The sequence below is a fragment of the Marmota marmota genome, unplaced genomic scaffold (assembly GCF_001458135.2).
Source record: "Marmota marmota marmota unplaced genomic scaffold, marMar, whole genome shotgun sequence".
Classification (NCBI taxonomy): Eukaryota; Metazoa; Chordata; class Mammalia; order Rodentia; family Sciuridae; genus Marmota; species Marmota marmota.
The window spans coordinates 4,715,034-4,733,410 of record NW_025999842.1 but is presented as its reverse complement, the minus strand read 5'-3'; the positions used below and the strand labels follow the sequence as shown (position 1 = coordinate 4,733,410).

General features: G+C 39.9%; 1 protein-coding gene across 2 annotated transcripts; it reads left to right on the top strand.

The window, feature by feature from the left end:
• The first annotated feature begins 9,534 nt into the window (after positions 1-9,534).
• On the top strand, positions 9,535-16,444 carry Tent5a (terminal nucleotidyltransferase 5A). 2 transcript variants are annotated; one of them, XM_015498953.2, is made up of 3 exons: positions 9,535-9,848; positions 10,032-10,596; positions 11,693-16,444. In XM_015498953.2, exons 1-3 carry the CDS (start codon positions 9,829-9,831, stop codon positions 12,467-12,469), a joined length of 1,362 nt encoding a protein of 453 aa, XP_015354439.1. In that variant the 5' UTR covers positions 9,535-9,828; the 3' UTR covers positions 12,470-16,444. The 2 variants fall into 2 exon arrangements, with proteins under 2 accessions (XP_015354439.1, XP_015354442.1); XM_015498956.2 differs by having other exon boundaries at positions 9,543-9,793.
• Positions 16,445-18,377: the final 1,933 nt, after the last annotated feature.

Here is an 18,377-nt window from a genome sequence, read left to right as displayed (position 1 = left end):
CTTCTGAGAAGTGTCTGTTCAGGTCCTTGGCCCATTTGTTGATTGGGTTATTTGTTTTCTTGGTGCTTAGCTTTATGAGTTCTTTACATATCATAGAGATTAATGCTCTATCTGATGTGTGAGGGGTAAACATTTGTTCCCAGGATGTAGGCTCTCTGGTCACTTCAGAGATTGTTTCTTTTGCTGAGAAGAAACTTTTTAGTTTGATTCCATCCCATTTATTGATTCATTTCTTGATGGTTAAATGTACTATGTTAGCAGAGTTGTCCTGAAGCTCTAATATTCTTTATTTTTTTTTCTATTTGATGTAATCTATTGTTGAAGCTTTCAACTGATTTTTAAAATCTAATTTACTGAATTTTTGATTTTTAAGATTTATTTTCAAAATCTCATTTAAATGCTCATTTATATCCTGCATCATCTTCCTTGGTTCATTAATATTTATTTGCACTATCTTGGATTTCATTGATATTTAAAAAAAAATAATTCTTTTAAATTCTTTGTCCTGCATTACATTCATTTTAATTTCTTTGACATTCATTACTAGAGAGATATGAACTTTAGGTGGTGTCATACTGCATTTTTTTTTAAATATTTGTTTTCTATGTTAAGATCTGTGCATCTATTGGTTTTGGTTTCTCTTCTACTCTTATGCAAGGGCCTTCTTTGTTACACAGTGTTTTCTTTCTTGTTGTGTAGTGTTTAGTTCCAACTGGACTTCATATTGTAGCTTCCTTCTGGCTTCTCTGGCTGTGATTAGTGAATTTTGACCCAGTGTGCACTATATTAGAGTGTGAGGGACATGCTTTCCCTGTAAGTCTCACAGGAGTGTGACCCCTCTTGTAATCAGGCAGGTGCACTGTAAACAGCACCGTTCATGATGTATACCTTCTGTGTGACTCCTACCGTGGGAATGGAAATCCCTATCAGGTTTTTAGGGTTTCCTTGGTCTCTGTTGATACTAGTTCTGTTAATTCAAAACAATTCTGCTATTGGCTACTCCAATAATGGCAAAGGAATTAGAGCTTTCATGCTCTTCTTAGACACTGGTATGGCCCTAGTTGTTTTACAGGGAAAGGCAGAGACTAGGGTCACAGTTCTCCTTCAGTAGCAGCACTCGCCTCCAGTCTTGTCAGCAATGTGTGATCTGATAAGGTAAAGAAATGGTCAATGCTGAGGTCCCTTATAGTTGTGTTACACTATTTCAAAAACAGGTAGCAGGAAAAGGGAGAAAAGGGGGAAAGGAAAAAAGAAAGAAAACATTAAACATTAAAAAGAGGAGAAAAGAAAGAAACACACAACATCCACCAAAGCATTAATAAAAAAAAAAAAAACATAAAAATTCCTCTGTTGATGTGCTGGAATGAGTGGGCAAGAGTAGAAACTTGCACCCTATACCCATCAGAGCTGCTCCCCCTGGCATCTTAAGTTGTGCACTCCTTAGAGAAAAGGCTGGGGGTTATTCACACCCCTTTTTCCTTTGTGGTGCACCTCAGGCAACTTGCGGAAGTGATTTGTGAGTAGCTGGAATTTCTCAAAGCTGCTTTGCATGCTGGAACAAGCTAGGTAGAGCTCCCTAGAGACAAATTCTCTCTGGCACTATCTGGGTTATCCACACCTAGAGCAGGGCAGACCTGGAATGACAAGGTGGCTTATCAAGGATCTAGCAAAGAATGAAGAACTCCCCCAAGTTTTTATCTGGATCTGTGCACTCTAAAGGGCTGAGGTAACACTGGCTCTGTGACATCCCCTATTCATCTCTGAGGGTAGGGAGAGTTTAAAGAATCTTAAAGATCTGTGCTGAGGGAGGGGGACAGCAAGCTCTGTGCAGTCTACCACCCATCACTCATCTTCTGGTGTTCCCAGTCCTGGCTCCTGTGCAACATCACACTCAACTGTACACTCATCCAGACTCCAATAGCTGGCGTGGCAAACTGCAGCATTCAAAGTGCCTTCTATTCTCTCATGGGCTAATTCTCAAAGAAGCAAGCTCAGGTAATATGCCCCTTCTCAAGATGGCACCCAGTTAAAGCACTATGATGGTATGTGGGAGGTGCAGAGAACTTCTCCAGTCAATTCACCATGAATCCTGTGTCAGCAGTGTTCACTGGAACTCTCCTTTTTTCTCCTTTACTATGGATGCAGGGGCATTCCCTCCCTTTGTTACATTTCTGTGCAGTGGGTGGTGAGTTGTATTGTTTCACTTTCTATTTCACTAACAACATCTCTGGGTTTCTCCAAGTCTCTGTCCATTGTTGAACTCTAGCACTCTTCCATGTGAAACCAAGAACGGCTACATTCGTTGTTCTAATTATGTCTTGTGAAGATATGAGCCAGTGCTGGGTAACTCCAATCGACCGTTTTAGAAAGGTATTCTAATATTCTAAGACTTTCTGCAAAGAAAAATTTAAAATGTCACTCGTATAATGCTAATCCATTACTCATGCCCTTAAGTAACTACAAATTTCAAAACCTGTAGAACAGTTCTTCTACTGCCCTACAGATATCTTGCTTAACTTTGGGTACTCAGCTTTTTAAAGCATGTGTCAACTCCAACTCCCATTTTATCCCCAGTAGCCCTGCTAGAATTCAGGCTTATTAGAAACTAATCTCTTCCAGTCAGAAGTTCTATGGTTCAAATATCAATAACTTTTATAGTTATTTTTCTACTGAATGCCATCTCAACTGATGCCTAATTCACTATCACCCTTAAGCTTTTGCTTTGTTTGGTTAAAAAGTTAAACTTGAATTTATTTTATGTCACTTTTGCTAGAATAGATTCTGGTGTCATAGTAAAACACCCTCAAACTAGTCTGCAGTTAATTTCCCTCCTCACACTTTACTTATGGATCCTAGGATTCTTAAGGTCATATTTATTTTCTTAGAGTCTCACTGAAGAGTTTTTTATTTTAAAAACGTTGCTTAAAAAGTCATGATCCTAGTTCCTTCGTGGAAAATTTTTGTTTAAAAATTATTTGCTGTGTTCATTTTTTCACATTCTAAAACAACATATTTTTGGGGATTGCTTACCATATTCTGTAGTGATTTCTCTCAAATATCAAGAGAACATTAATTATACTATTTAATTTTTTATTTCTTTGGTAGCAGATGATTTTGAAGGAAGCAGATAAGTAGGAAAAGACTTGAAAAACAATGTGATGGTAGAAATAATGTTAAAAAGTTCATGAAAGAAAAAGATATGCATCATTTAATTAATATTATATATACACACACAGAGATAGATAGATAGATAAAATGCTTCTCTGTGGCTTCCTCCAATTTATACATTTTCTGAATGTAGTATATAAAAAATGGTGTTAGTTTACTTTGTATTGGGNTTTTTTTAAAATATATCTTAGAAATGTTAAATGCTCATAAAAAAGAGATGAACTATCAGTAACACATAAATGTACCAAAATAGGTACATGGTAAGAAGTGTCTGATAAATACATCAAGACGAGTTGAAAAACTCATCAAATATTGCCTTATTTTTCACAAGATACACACACATTTGGGGCCAAATTTCTTTTATAAAAGAAGAATACTTTACTATATTTCCTTGTTGCATCCTTCACAAACCTTCAGAAGTTCTGCAAAATAAACATCACCATTTCTTTGGAGGAGTTCAACATCTTCCAGCACAAATATACAGAAGGAAAAAAAAACTGTAATACAAATATTACAGTTTACTTATTCACACTTGGTAGTTTTTTAAAATATATGTGTATTCATAATTTACATTTTGCTAAATGAATGCAACTTTTGAACAGCTCTTATGTTTGGAGTAAGGAAAACAGTCTGGTCCATAGGACTTTCGACATTAAAACGGCAAGCATTTCATCCAGATGTCAAAACAGGAAGAACTTCTGGCATAATCAGCGCTGATAATAGTACAAGAAAATACTAGTTAATCTTCCTGATTAAGAATTCTAATAAAGGACAATCTATATTGAGTTTGACTTTGAGTATGATGATGTAGAGCCGTCTAGCCCCTATCTGTTGTTCAACATATCGAATTTCCTCAACTCATTCATTTCTGATTATGAATGGACTTATTTTTATGTGGTCATATATTTAAAATAAATACACTTAAAAATCACACTTGATAAGATGTTCAACAGTAGTGATGTTTTGTAAGACATTCATGGGTAAGAATGTAGCCCACAAAAAGAACCCTCTGTGCTGCTAGTGTTTCCCTTAAAATTTAGTTATTTGTTACTGATAATTTAAATCCATTCCCATAAGTGTAAAATTAAACAGCGTAGTCAAGAGACAAGTTGGTGGCTTGTGATGAGGGCAACTGAGTTAACTTTTCCTTCCTTCATTAGAGTAAACATGGTGAAAATCACCCAGTCTTTCTTCATCTTTGAAATTAGAACTACACACAGATAAGAATAGTTTTTTAAAGATAAAATTAGATAATATAGAGGAAAAATGTTTGATAAGTTTAAAATTTAAAAAGTTAACTTGGTGATACTAATAACATGCAAGTATTAACTTGTAACATTATTCCTATGCTAACCTAGAAGTTGTATGACCTAGGATGTTGCTGATCTTTGATGGGTTTTGAATAAATATGTTATTTCCCTGAAGAAACATGAGAAAAATCATTTCATAAGCACCATTTTCCTGCAAAATATAGGTGATTTAGTTTCCCAAATGAATTTTAACTTTTACATAAAGCACTTTGATCAACTGCTACTCAACAAACACTAACTTGGCAGCAAAGAGACCTCAGTATACTGTGTAAGGAAAGCATCTCTGTGTAGGTGTTTGGAAAAGAAATGTGTTTGACAGTGGTATCTGAAATTATTGATATTTGCCCTATGAAGGAAGCAAATGGGTGGACTCAAATTCCTTACTTTACTTATTCTGCCTGCACTGCATGGTGCTTCTACTTAATCATCTCATTTTTTGTTGAAAAGATCAAAGAATAGAAGCAGTTGAAGATGGGAAATCTCTGGGAAGAATAGATAATTTGATATGGAAAGATTAAGATTGGAATACAAATATAGGAGGAAGACTAGCTAGAGAGCTCTGAGAGAGGGAAGTATTATGCTTGACAGCTGTTTTTTTTTTTTTTTTTGACTCTCCTTTCCTTTTGTACAAGCTTGAGAAAATAATTTCATATTTGTTTATTTCCTACCTTCTGAAGCCATTTTTGAGAAGGAGCACAGAGAAGAAGAAAGGAAAAATGGCACCACTTTAAAGTGTAGTTGGGCCAGTATCCAAACCTCCCACTCTTTCTGTGTGTGGGTTTCCTGAAAGCTCTCCATGAAGCTTCTAGGTTTCTACCTCTCATTGTGAGGGAAATCATTCATGGTTAGAGGAAGATGTTCCCAAGAGCCCAGTCAGGCCATTGTGCCTTCTGGTTAAGTCTAAAATGAAAATTAGAAGCTAGTGGAGGATCAATTCAATTGGTAGAATGAATGTAAACTTCCAGAATGTAAGGAACTCACATAGAGGTCTGAACCAAGGCTATGAAACTCCTTTAAGGTAACATTACCTTATTGTAAATTATTTTTCCTATATGGAAAATGAAGATCTATTATGTAAAGTTCTGATTTTTGGAGAAAGTTTGAAAGAAATAATCTACTTAAAATAATAAGTACACTGTCTGGCACATAATAACAAACTCAATAATGGTAATTATTATTAATGCCCAAACTGAATTTTTTCTTATTGTGCTAAGCTCAGATTAATTGTTACCGTAACTTGAAAATCCAGGTCAAATAATTACAAGTGTTTTCTTTTCCCCTCAAAAATGTATGTAAGACTTTTAAAAAATATTTATTTTTTAGTTATAGGTGGACACAATATCTTTATTTTATTTTCACGTGGTGCTGAGGGTCAAACCCAGTGTCTCTCACATGCTAGGTGAGTGCTTTACCTCTGAGCCACAACCCCAGCCCCGTAAGACTTTTTTTAAAATATTTTTTTTAGTTGTAGATGGACACAATATCTTTATTTATTTATTTTTATGTGGTGCTGAGGATCAAACCCAGTGCTTCATACCTGCAAGGCAGGTGCTCTACTACTAAGCTATAGCCCCAGACTTTTAAAACTTCAGAAAAGACTTTTTACTCATTCAGAAAGCAATCTAGATTTAGATTGCCTATTATTTTAGTTTTGTGGTCGTCTGAACTTTGTCAACTGGTGACATTATATTGTCATATTTTTTTTCCCTTTTAAATGAGGAAATGCAAATTTCTTACCAAGTAGTTACAGAAGCTAGACTTTACCCAAACAACAACAACAACAACAAAAAAGGTAAGTCTATGTGTCCATCTAAATTTAAGAGTATCTATGTTCAGAAATATCTTGGCTGTGAATGTGTTTGGGAGAATAGACTATCTCATTTGACAATTATTTTGATTATCTAGAAAAAAGTAAAGTTATGTTTGTAATTGCAACATCTCTAACTTCACATAAGGATGAATATATTTTCTCAGAATGTAAATATTATCTAAGTTTGATGACAGAGAGAAGAAGAATGATAAACAACATATGCTTTCATCCAATACTATGTAGCAAGAAACCATTATGCATTAGGCACATATTAATCCAGTTAAAGATTAAATTGCCCACCAAGGCACTGCCAAAAGTAAGATATCCCAGATGTTCTAGTGAAGCAGGCAGTAGGGTCTGGATTATGGTTGCAAGTGGGGATTGCTTTGTCAAAGTTTAAGTAAGTGTCAGCCACAAACCACTGGCAGCTAGGAGAAATGGGGGTGTTTCCCCTCTGTTACTGGAACCCATCTTTTCCTCCTCACAGAGTGTGATGCAGAAGACTCTGGCTTCAAGCTCTGCTTCTACCTCTCAGTTAAGTTCTCTGTTCTTGAGAAAGATCATGGGAGCAGCTGGGTAGAGAATGGCAGCCTCTGCTTAGGAGAGGGTCCTCATCAAGAGAAAGGGGCTGCTGTGGCTCTAACTGTAGTACAAACTGGAGTTAGGCCCCTGTGTGCGAATCATCTGATAGCTTCCTGAATAAAGTGCAGATTCCCTCAGCCCCACAGGTCAAAATCCAGGTATTCCCAGATGCTCACCAGCTTGAAGATTGTTTTTTGTTTGAGCAAAGACTAAAATAACTACAAAATAATGTTTTTATTCACTGCAGTGAATCTAATATATGATTCACCCCTTTGGTCTTTCTTTAACAAGTTGCAGAAATTTATATCAGCCTTTGAATAACTACATTTAAAGGTTCTTAGTTATTTTAAAAATCTTTTTTTTTTTTTTTTTTTTTTTGCTATTTGTGGTTTCTCAGCTTCCAGTGAGCAGATGGTAGTAAGCAACAGACATCCCATTCCCGGTAATGAAGACTAAACAATACACAGTCAAAATGTGGTGGATCCAAAGCCTGATCTTTCAGGTTATTAGATATAGAACATGGGCAAGTCCTCAACCTCTTGGTTCTTGTTTCTGAATCCCTATGACATGGACAACTTTCTTGAAGATTAAATGAGGTACGTGTAAAGAATTCAGCTAGAGTGCTCAATAAGTTCCATGAATGCCCACAAACCTTACCCCAATCCCATGTCATATCTCAAGGGAGTCCACATATTCTATCTTGAACATTCTCTGTACTCTTCCTTTTGTGAATAATACAATGCCTTTCTCCAATTTTCCCCAACTACGAAAGGAAAGTCCATTTGTTTTTAAAGATCCAGCCTCAAATGACACCTCTTTTCTGGATTTCTCTACAATACCCCATGGTAGTTAGTCCACTATCCCTCTCTAAGTTGGAACACAGTTCTCTCATCGCACAGATGCAACTGAATCATAATTATGTACTGGTGTGTCAGGTTCACTGCACTGGGTGAAATGTAGTCACTTTTCAATCCTCATTACTTGATGCTTGTTAACTCAATAGGTGATCAAACTATCTATTCAATACCCTGGATAGGATGTATTCATGTGAGGATGGCTGGGCAGGAGACTATATGGATACACTTGTAAGAAACTAATGGGCTTACCAATTAGTGTAATTGTCCTAGGTTCCCTTCATCCTGCCCCCACAGTGTTCATGTGCTGTGCTAGAGGAGGCTGGCCTCTGCCACAGGTCTGGTCGGGTTTCTCCATTTGGGGACACAGCCAGCTCCGTAGGGCACCGGCAGGGGGCGGCGTGGTAACGCAGCTGGATGCTCTGAGGTTGACACCCCCGCACTTTACCCCTCAACCGCCGAGTCACACAGCTCCCGCGATTAGGTCAGGGGTTCCCCCACCTTAGAGGGGGCGCACTGTTCTCTCAGACTGGGCGGCCGCGGTTGCACAGGGCCTTTGGGGAGGTTGTATTAGTTTTCCAGGCGTTCCCACGCTGGTCCCACCTCAGCATCCCGCAGCGTCTAGGTAAAGGGAAAATTGCCCTGGATTACTTTGGAAAAAGGCAAAAGGCCACCGGGGAAAGTGGAGAGCTTTCTAGCAACCACTGTGGCGCGAGTGCGCGCAGGGATAACCATTACAACTCCTTTAGCTGTGCCCAAACACTGAAGCTGAAGGGGAGAAACTATATCCTTTAAATTCATCCTTTTACGTCTCGTGGGAAATCAAATTATATCCCACTAACATTTTATTCACCTGAAAGGGCAAACCTTAGAGGGCTGAGAGGAACGCGCTTGGTCTCCTCCGCTTCTCCTCCAGGTTATATGTCGCGGTGCGCTGCGCAGCAAGCCACACCACAACTGGGCTGCCGGGCTTTCGACTGGGCCGGGCTCTACACGCCGCGCTACGGGGCCCGCCCCGACCTCGGCGATTGGCTGCTGGCCCGCTGGCTGTCTGCTCGGTGACGCGCGCCGGCCCCACCGCGCTCCCGGACTCTGGAAGCCTCTGGTGCGCAGGAGCCGACGCTCGCGCCCGCCCCCGCGTCTCATCCTGCTTAGGGCTGCCTCCAGTCCTCCTCCGCCTTCCCCCCACCTTCCGCCCCCGTCCCGCCCTCACTGTGGCCCGAGGTTTCGAGAAACGAAACCCAGTTATCAGCAAGCCCTTCCCTTCACGCACAGAGTCGATTTGAGTGGACAAGTGGACTCCTCAGTGCACACTTGGACCAGTTTATCAATGGAGTAACCGGTCTAGCAATACAGACGCAGTTTAAAGGGAGGTCGTGAGGAACCTGCGGAACCCCACATTACGCTATAATGACGCGTTGTATCTGGCGAGAATCTCATGATTGGGAAGTTTATGCACTTGCGTGATTTTAGTCCTTATGCACTGTTGATGGCCGCTTATGGGCATTTTAAGTTCTCCAGGGGTAGGTTCGAGCGGGGCGTACATAAATTACAAATATAGACGTGTGTATATGCGTGTGCGCACATCTGTGCAGACACATGCATCTGCACATACACAAGACTAGCGGCCCGCGCTCTAGGTCGTCTGTCCGCATCGCCTAGCAGAGGTTGACTGTACGCCCAGTACCGGGTGGTGGGGGTGGTGGTGGTAAAGGGCGGCACCTTATGCAGATGAGGAGGGTGTGGCGAGCGCGCCGTGCTAGGGCCCCGGAAGCACGGAGAAGCCCGGTATAAAAAAAGTACTGAAGACATTTCTCCCGCACAACTGCTAAAGCTCCAGAGACGGGAGCGTGTGCGGCAGCAGCAGAAGCCGCCACCTCCGGGACCACTCAGCGGGAGTGACAGAGGCGCGGGTGGGGGCGAGGGGCGGGAGTGGTCAGTGCGGGCAGCTGGGTCTGGGAAAGACGAAGTCGCTAGCCTTTGCAGGGAGCGCACTCGCAGCTTCTGGAAGTATTGCCGCCTCGCGGTTCCTCCTTCGCTGCGCTCCTAGAAGGGGCGGCCGCCTCCAGGTGACACAGACGGGACTCTCGCTTGCACTTTCCAGATGCATCAGAGATACTTTTGGTGCGGGGCTGCTCTGCGGGACGCGGCGCGCGGCTGGGAATGACCAGGGCTGGGGGAGGAAGAGACTGTGGAACCCCAGGGCCGGAGGCGATTCGGGGAGGGGGCGCGCTCTTTGCTATATGAGCCTTTGCTCTCCGATGGTCCACGTCCTTACCATACTTTCCCCCCATTCTTTTCTTTTAGGATTGACCAGGGCCAAGTGGCGTTCGGCGGACACTACATGGCGGAGGGCGAAGGGTACTTTGCTATGGCCGAGGACGAGCTGGCCAGCGGCCCATACATCCCCCTGGGTGGCGACTTTAGCAGCGGTGACTTTGGCGGCGGCGGCAGCAGCAGCTTCGGTGGGAACTGCTTGGACTATTGTGAAAGCCCCACTGCTCACTGTAACGTGCTGAACTGGGAGCAAGTGCAGCGGCTGGACGGCATCCTGAGCGAGACCATCCCGATCCACGGGCGCGGCAACTTCCCCACGCTCGAGTTGCAGCCTAGTCTGATCGTGAAGGTGGTGCGGCGTCGTCTGGCGGAGAAGTGCATAGGCGTCCGCGATGTGCGCCTCAATGGCTCGGCCGCCAGTCACGTCCTGCACCAGGACAGCGGCCTGGGCTACAAGGACCTGGACCTCATCTTCTGCGCTGACCTGCGTGGGGAAGAGGAGTTTCAGACTGTGAAGGACGTCGTGCTAGACTGCCTGTTGGACTTCTTACCCGAAGGGGTGAACAAGGAGAAGATCACACCACTCACGCTCAAGGTAAAGCCACTGGAGACGGGCTTAGGTCCTGACCCCCGCGGAGCCCAGCCAGGCTTCGGTGGGGAGCCTAGGGCAGAGGGAGTATGGTTAAAAGTCAAGTATCCGCGGTTGTCATGCGTTTGGGAGCGCTATTTCTATTATTTATTATTTTCTCAATGAGTGAACTAAGGTGCGTGGATGATATTAAGTGTTTTAGTTTACTTGGAGCTTCAGCGCCACAACTCTCTGCCGCTTCCTCCTATGCACCTCCCCCCCCCCTTTCGCTTCCTTCTTATGGTTTAACTCTTGGCTTCCCTTGCTGGAGTCTTATCTACAGTAGATTCTGAAAAAGGGAGGAATGAAACAGTGTAGTGTAAATAATATTTTTTTCAGTCATTTTATAATCTAATCTTTGGGAAAATAGCAGCCTGAAGCAGAACTGAGTCAATGGGTTTTTTTATTGTATTGGAAAATATGAATAGATTTCGTCGCTGCATTCAGCTGACTCCATGTGTTAAAGATATATTTGTTGATTCTCCGCATTGATTCATTTTAAGGGTATAATGGCAATCTCCACTACCACACGGTGGTTCGAGTCACATTTTCTATTAGTTGAAATTGTCTGAGGACAATTTAGTTCATATTTGATTGTAACTCTGCAGTTCCTCTGGAGGGACATACCAGTTACTGATAACACTGATTGCCTCAGGGAAGGGGAACTGGGTGGCTGGGGACAAGGGTGAGAGGCAGACCTACATCACTGTATACCTTTCTGTGTCTTTTTAATATTATGTGGCTACTGTGTGAATGTTGTGCCTATTAGACCATTTTCAAAAGTCAGACATGACAACAGAACCTTTAGTACTCTGCTACGTCTGCCAAAAGCCTCAAACTATTACTTCTCCTCTCTTTCCCAGACAGTTAAACTACTCGTTAAATGGATTTTTTTTTTTCCTGTTTTCAGAAGACTGTTTAAGCCTACAGGTAGTGTTTTGCTGAAACTTGACAAAACAAAAGGGAGAGAACAAAATAATTCTCAGCTGTGGAGAGAGGATGTATTTATTTATTGTTTTTTTTTTCAAGGTTTGCTCATCTTGTTTTATCTTTTAAATTGTAGGAAGCTTATGTGCAGAAAATGGTTAAAGTGTGCAATGACTCTGACCGATGGAGTCTTATATCCCTGTCAAACAACAGTGGCAAAAATGTGGAACTGAAATTTGTGGATTCCCTTCGGAGGCAGTTTGAATTCAGTGTAGATTCTTTTCAAATCAAATTAGACTCTCTTCTTCTCTTTTATGAATGTTCAGAGAACCCAATGACTGAAACATTTCACCCCACAATAATTGGTGAGAGCGTCTATGGTGATTTCCATGAAGCCTTTGATCACCTTTGTAACAAGATCATTGCCACCAGGAACCCAGAAGAAATCAGAGGGGGAGGTCTGCTTAAGTACTGCAACCTGTTAGTGAGGGGCTTTAGGCCTGCCTCTGATGAGATCAAGACCCTCCAGAGGTATATGTGTTCCAGGTTCTTCATCGATTTCTCAGACATTGGAGAGCAGCAGAGAAAACTGGAGTCCTATTTGCAGAACCACTTCGTGGGTTTAGAAGACCGCAAGTATGACTATCTCATGACCCTTCATGGAGTGGTGAATGAGAGTACCGTGTGCCTGATGGGACATGAAAGAAGACAGACTTTAAACCTTATCACCATGCTGGCTATCCGGGTGCTAGCTGACCAAAATGTCATCCCTAATGTGGCTAATGTCACTTGCTATTACCAGCCGGCCCCCTATGTAGCAGATGCTAACTTTAGCAATTACTACATTGCACAAGTTCAGCCAGTATTCACATGCCAGCAACAGACATACTCCACTTGGCTACCCTGCAATTAAGAATCATTTAAAAATGTCTTGGAGGAGGGGAGTCATTTCAGACCAGATTGGGGGGGTGGGGAGGAAAAACAAACAAAAAAAAGGAGTGACCCAGTCCTAATTTGGGATGTGTTTTGTGCAGTGATGATATGTTCCTGGTTTTAAGCTTGGCAAAGCTCATGGATCTTTTCTTTGGTATGGGAGCATGATCTCTAAAAAGTTTTCCTCCTTAATTCTCCTCTTTTCCTTCTACCCAACTGGATTCTATCTTGAAATAAGACACCTGTCATTAAAAACAACCAGGTCCTTCTAAGATAACAAGGGAAAAAAAATGCTTGATGACAATATGGGTTTGCAGCAACTGCTCCCATAGCTTTGCCATAGGAGATAAAAAGTGGTAAAGAAACTTTTAAGGCAGAATTCACAAAAGGGAAAATTTAGAGGAATAAAAAGTCTTATCCTACCTTGTTTATCAGTTCAGGAGTTCAGATAGTAACTGTACAGGAAGGGAAGCTCTCATGTTGGGATTACTATCTGAGGCTCTTAGTAAGTGCTCTCTGTGGAATGATCCTTTTGTGCTAACAGAAACTGCTTGCTCCAAGTGAACAGTAGTAGGTTGGTGCAGTTCTCATAACAAACAGCAGAACTTATGATGACACAATCCATTAATTCCAGCTGTGTGCATAGCTAGCATTTTTAAAATGTGAAAATGCAAGCAAAAACAGCTGTAGCAAAGAAAATGTGCTCAAGGACCAAAGATTAACAGATTAAAAATACCCTAGTAGAAGAGATATAGTAAAATATATAAAGAGTTACTATATTTGTTACACACCAATATTCATCAAAGTGCCTGTTGCTTTCTGAAAATTTGAAGTGGAAAATTATTTTATGGTTTAATGATTAATTTTATTTTATCAGGGACTCAAGAAAATAAAACAACATATAAGCTTGTGAATAGTGGAGGAAATGCCCTATTTTTCTTGGCAAATAGCTGCATTGTTGGTGTGATATTATCTTAGGTATGTGTGTATATTATGTGTATATATATGTACATATGACATGTACATATATATGCACTACTTTGATTATGATCTAGAACAATGTATCAAATAGGAAATGTTTAAATACTGTGTGCTTTTATGTTTTTAATAGAATGACATGAGAAGTGGGCATATTGCAATGATGAATTAAAACCCACATCTAAAAGAATTGAAGCAATTGAAAGGAGGAAACAAGTAATATATTTGATAGGAAGAGTGGAGGTAATACATTTTTAGTGAGTTTTTTTTGTTGTTTATTTGTTTGCTTGTTTTGCTTGTTTTTTTCTTTTTTTTTTTTTTTGTGAGCCAAAGAATCCCCCAAATGGGAGTATATTTGTTTGGCAGAACACTCTTTTTTTAAAAAAATTAACTGCCATGTTGACAGTTTGAACCCATTTTTTTTTTTTAATAATTGTGTTCCTCCATGGTATATAATATCATGGATTATGGATCAGTGATAGGCTACTTAAATCCCTAAAAATAATTTCTGGTGATCTGAATGCTACTTATTAATATTTAAATGAACTTAAATAAATGCATTCTGCATTTCTGTACCACTAGAATTTAGTAAATGTGAAATGACCCTTTTTAAAGAATCTTTGCACAATTGCATAAAGTTTATATATGAGATATATATTATATATAACATTTTATAAATTTATGCCAATATGAAACATCTTTGATCTGGTTGTCACACTGCATCTAAATATTTAGTACTGTACTTACAATTAAATCACTTTGCATTAAGTCATACCCAACTTTATTTTCTCTTTTCCAAGAGACCATTTATACTTTTGTGAAATGAACTGTCATTACTGTTTTCAGTTTGATGACAGCTAATCCTAAAACTGCCCCTTCTCCCTCTCCTCTAAACATTGGTTTCTGAAAATACATTTGTTAAAACAAAAATAACACATAAAAACTTTCCCTTTGTGTTGTGAAACCACCTTATAATCCCCATCTGCCCTAATAGATGAATGCTTACTATGATAATTCCTTTTTGGACCCAACCAGAAGATTTTTGTCATCAGTTAAAGAGGGTCTAAGGAAGAAAATAGCATCCGCCTGTTGGCAGTGTAATTTTGCTTGTCTGCCTGTTTGTTGTCTGGGCATCTCTTAGATGCTCAGCTCAATGCTACGTTAATCCAGGTAAACCTGCCTGGACTACCTTTTATGCATCTTTCTTTGAAGACTTAACAGGAACCTGGTGGTTTGGCTATAGCAGCTTCCCTGTGAATTCTATCAGAGCCTCTGCACTGCCACTCACTGTTTTCTAGGGAGCTCTTCCTTCCCCATGTTGGCTCAGTCCTGGGTTTGAAAAATTAATTGCAAAGTCCCAGGGATATTATTCAGTTTGCAGATTAAGCCTGGCACTCATTTGTCATAAACCAGAGCTCTGTCTGCGTAGGTGTTTTTAAGTTTTCTAAAAGAAAATAAAGGGAATGCTTAGTACAGAGGAGCAACTGGTGATCTGCTTTCTTCTCATCCTAACTCTTGACACATGAGTTGTCTACTATTTTGAAGAGTCTGGAAATCTCTGGCTCTACTATAGCAGCAAACTGCTGTTAATGTATGACACAGATTTTTGTTTGGAGGAGCCTTATTTGATAATACACTTTTCATTTATTTTCTCAAATATTTATATTATTTTCTTGCTTACTTCAGAGTTGGTAGCGTAGTTGGAAGTGCCAGCACCTGGCATTCGGATAGATGAAGCTATACTCAAGACAATTTTCAGCAATTACTTTAAGACATATAATTTATTTCTATTTTGTATGTACTATAGTCCTGTGCATATGTAGTTCAACATACAGTGGAATATATGTCTCTGTTTGTGGATGTGTGGCTTAAAAACTTTGAATGTCTGATGAAAGCAAGCCGTGTGTATAGGTCAGAAAAAAGAAGAGCTCTCAACTCCTGATTAGCGCCTGTGATATTGTTGCTTTTGTTTATCTGGCCTAGTGTGCTGTTACTTTGAAACTGGAAGAAGTTTTTATCTTTTGGGGGCTCTTTTTACCTGTCCAATCTGGCACGTCAGAGAACATTTACCTGTGACAGTGCCCTTTTGAAAAGTTACTTCAGTAAATCCAACTGCTTCAAGAACACTTACACCAAGATGGACTTTTCCCTTTCAGAAATGGAATCAAGTATCTACTCACTTTGGTATTGGGTGGACTGTTTTAATGTGGTTCCAAAAAATGCAAGATGGAAGACTCTCTGTAATCTATAATCCAAACCAAGAAGGAAATGAAATGAAAAGTGAACACAGCTGTTTTTATTGCCCCTTTCTGTTTGCTTATCGTTGGTTGCTTTACTGTGCATAAAGTTGTTTTCAATACAATACTTGTTAAATAAATATTGTGAACTATTTTGTAAATGAAGTGTATTATGTTGAAAGCTGTCAGCAGCTGTCAAAAATAAGCTTTTTTGTTATTGTTGAAGATGAAGTGTGTTCGATGAAACCAAAAAGCCAAAAAAAAGTGATTTCATATATAGCACCTATTTGAATATAATCTTTCTTTTAACATTTCTTTTAGCATAGCCTTTTCAATGCTCAGAAAGAATTTCTGTAATATTTTGTTATAATAATGGCTTGATAACAAAGAAAATGGCAAAAGTACAAAGTGGGAAGATGTCTGGGTAATTTAGTGAGAGTTGCTGCCAAGCTTTGCAGAACGGAGGAGGCTCTGCCCATTGGCTGTCTCTCCCTCCAACTTCTCTACAGCCATGCCTAACTCTGAGGCACCCTACTACAGCAAGCTGCACCTTGGGTCACTCTTTTGGAATATTTTGACTATAGTGTGTCACAGGCAGAAAAGGAGTTGTTGGAAAATGGACTTTTAAAAACTGACATGTTTGAATCAGTACTAGAGGGAACAGATTGTGAATTTTGTTTACAGCATCCAATATTTGGATTTTTTTTGTAAATAAAAAAGAAGTTATTTTTTTCTATTGATTTGTGTCTGCTGTCTTTGTATTTGTGCTGGCTAAAAATGATGTCCTCAGAATCCCAAACCACGTCCATGTCCATTAGGAAGCATAAGGCAGTACATGTAGACTAACCTTCAGCAATATTCTCATTGGATTACAGTGAAACCAGCTTTAAGCCAGCCTATCTGACTAATCAATTAATTCCATAAGAATCTTGCCAACAGGTGACAAACATTTTTGTCTGTGTATGAACTTAGCAGTGTGAAATGACCCAGAAGACAGCTGGTTTTCAGTGTCATAGAGACCATGTCTTTTGAACTTCAGGGCTCTAGTAATTTTGAGTAGGCTTTGGTTTTCATGCTGAACCCAAGGGCTATGATTCCATCACTGTGATTTATATGTTATTTGTTTGAGACACTATTGTGTTATGGGAGTGTTTGAGGGGAAGGCAATAAGTACTGGTAGCCAGGAATTGGAAGGGGAAGTTCCAGAGAAGGAAAAACAATCAAAGGGCTTAATGTATTTTACCTTAAATGTGCATGTGTGTGTGCATGTGTGCACTCCTGTGTGTGCACTCTCTGGATGCTAAGGTTTCACTCTTTTTTTTAATATTTATTTTTTGGTTATAACTGGACACAGTATCTTTATTTTATTTATTTTTATGTGGTGCTGAGGATCGAACCCAGGGCCTCCCACGTGCTAGGCGAGAGCACTCTACAGCTGAGCCACAATCCTAGCCCCAGGCTTCACTGTTTTGACTAGCATTTAATATAATCTCACCTCGTCACATTGCCAGGGGGTATGCATTAACTATTAATTCCAGGTGTTTTTTTTTTTTTTGTCTAATTTTGGAGACTTTGTCAACACTAGGAGCTTGAGAGTTTGGTAAGCCTAGGCTACTATAGGGCACATTTGTGGTTTTAAAAACATTTAAAGCCTTGACGTTATATAGAAAGCATGCTTGACATTGCCTCTGTGAAAGAGGCACTCCTGGTATTAAAAACAAGTTTCCTTCTCACATGCATCATAAAAATACAAGGTAGTTATTTGGTTTGATAATAGTATTTGTCATTTTCTTCTTCCTTTGTTGCAACCTCTCCATTCTTTTACAGCCAGTCCTTCACATGTCTTTGGTCATCACATAATTCATTTTAAACAAGGGTTGAATAAAGATAGTATATATTAAACTCCTCCTCGACTTAGATACACCCTGCCATTTCAAGTTGAATTACCAGGCTGCACCCAACTAAGCCTGGGAAGAAGTAATCCACCCTCCTTTTCTTAGGGACCTCATTCCCTAAACATTTAGGTTCTTTAGTAAGAAAAAAAATAAAGCACAAAATTTATACCCAAAAAACAAAAACAAAGGAAATTAAAATCATAGTCTTTAAATATAAAGAAGGATAGGTATTATTAAGGCCATCAAAACTTCTGAACCTAAACTATGATTTCCTCCTAGGAACCGAGTTCGACATCAATGATATGAATATACTTTGGTCAGTGGGCTAATATATTCAGGTAGGAAAGGGGAGAGAGAAGTGGTTTAATGTCACAATGGCTTTCACTTAGCAGGACCTAGCTCTTAGTTTCTAATGATATTCTCCAATACAGTAACCAGGACTCCTTAGATAAGTGGCTGAATCTAAATCTAGAGCTGGAGAAGTAAATACACATACAAGAGGAACCTGGAGAATTTTTTTTAGTTTCAGAAAGCAATAATGGAAGGGGAGCATGTCAAAGAGATACAGGAGTGAACCAGAATAGTTCCAATGGACAAAGCTAGAGCAATTTGAGCAACAAAACAAATAACTAGTAGTGGATTATAACTCAAGAGTATAAAACATCCACACATCCACATTAGAATAAATAAATGATTGAATGAATAAAGAGGTGAAAAGAGGGAAGAGACAAATTTCCTGTGTAGAATCCTAAATAATCTATGTAGATACTGCCCCCTC

Bases quoted from the DNA above. Each gene is read 5' to 3' on its own strand.
- Tent5a (XM_015498953.2), top strand. From the start codon at position 9,829: ATGCATCAGAGATACTTTTG. The intron at 9,849-10,031 runs GTGCGGGGCTGC...CTTTTCTTTTAG, and splicing joins ATGCATCAGAGATACTTTTG to GATTGACCAGGGCCAAGTGG. The intron at 10,597-11,692 runs GTAAAGCCACTG...TTTAAATTGTAG, and splicing joins TCACACCACTCACGCTCAAG to GAAGCTTATGTGCAGAAAAT.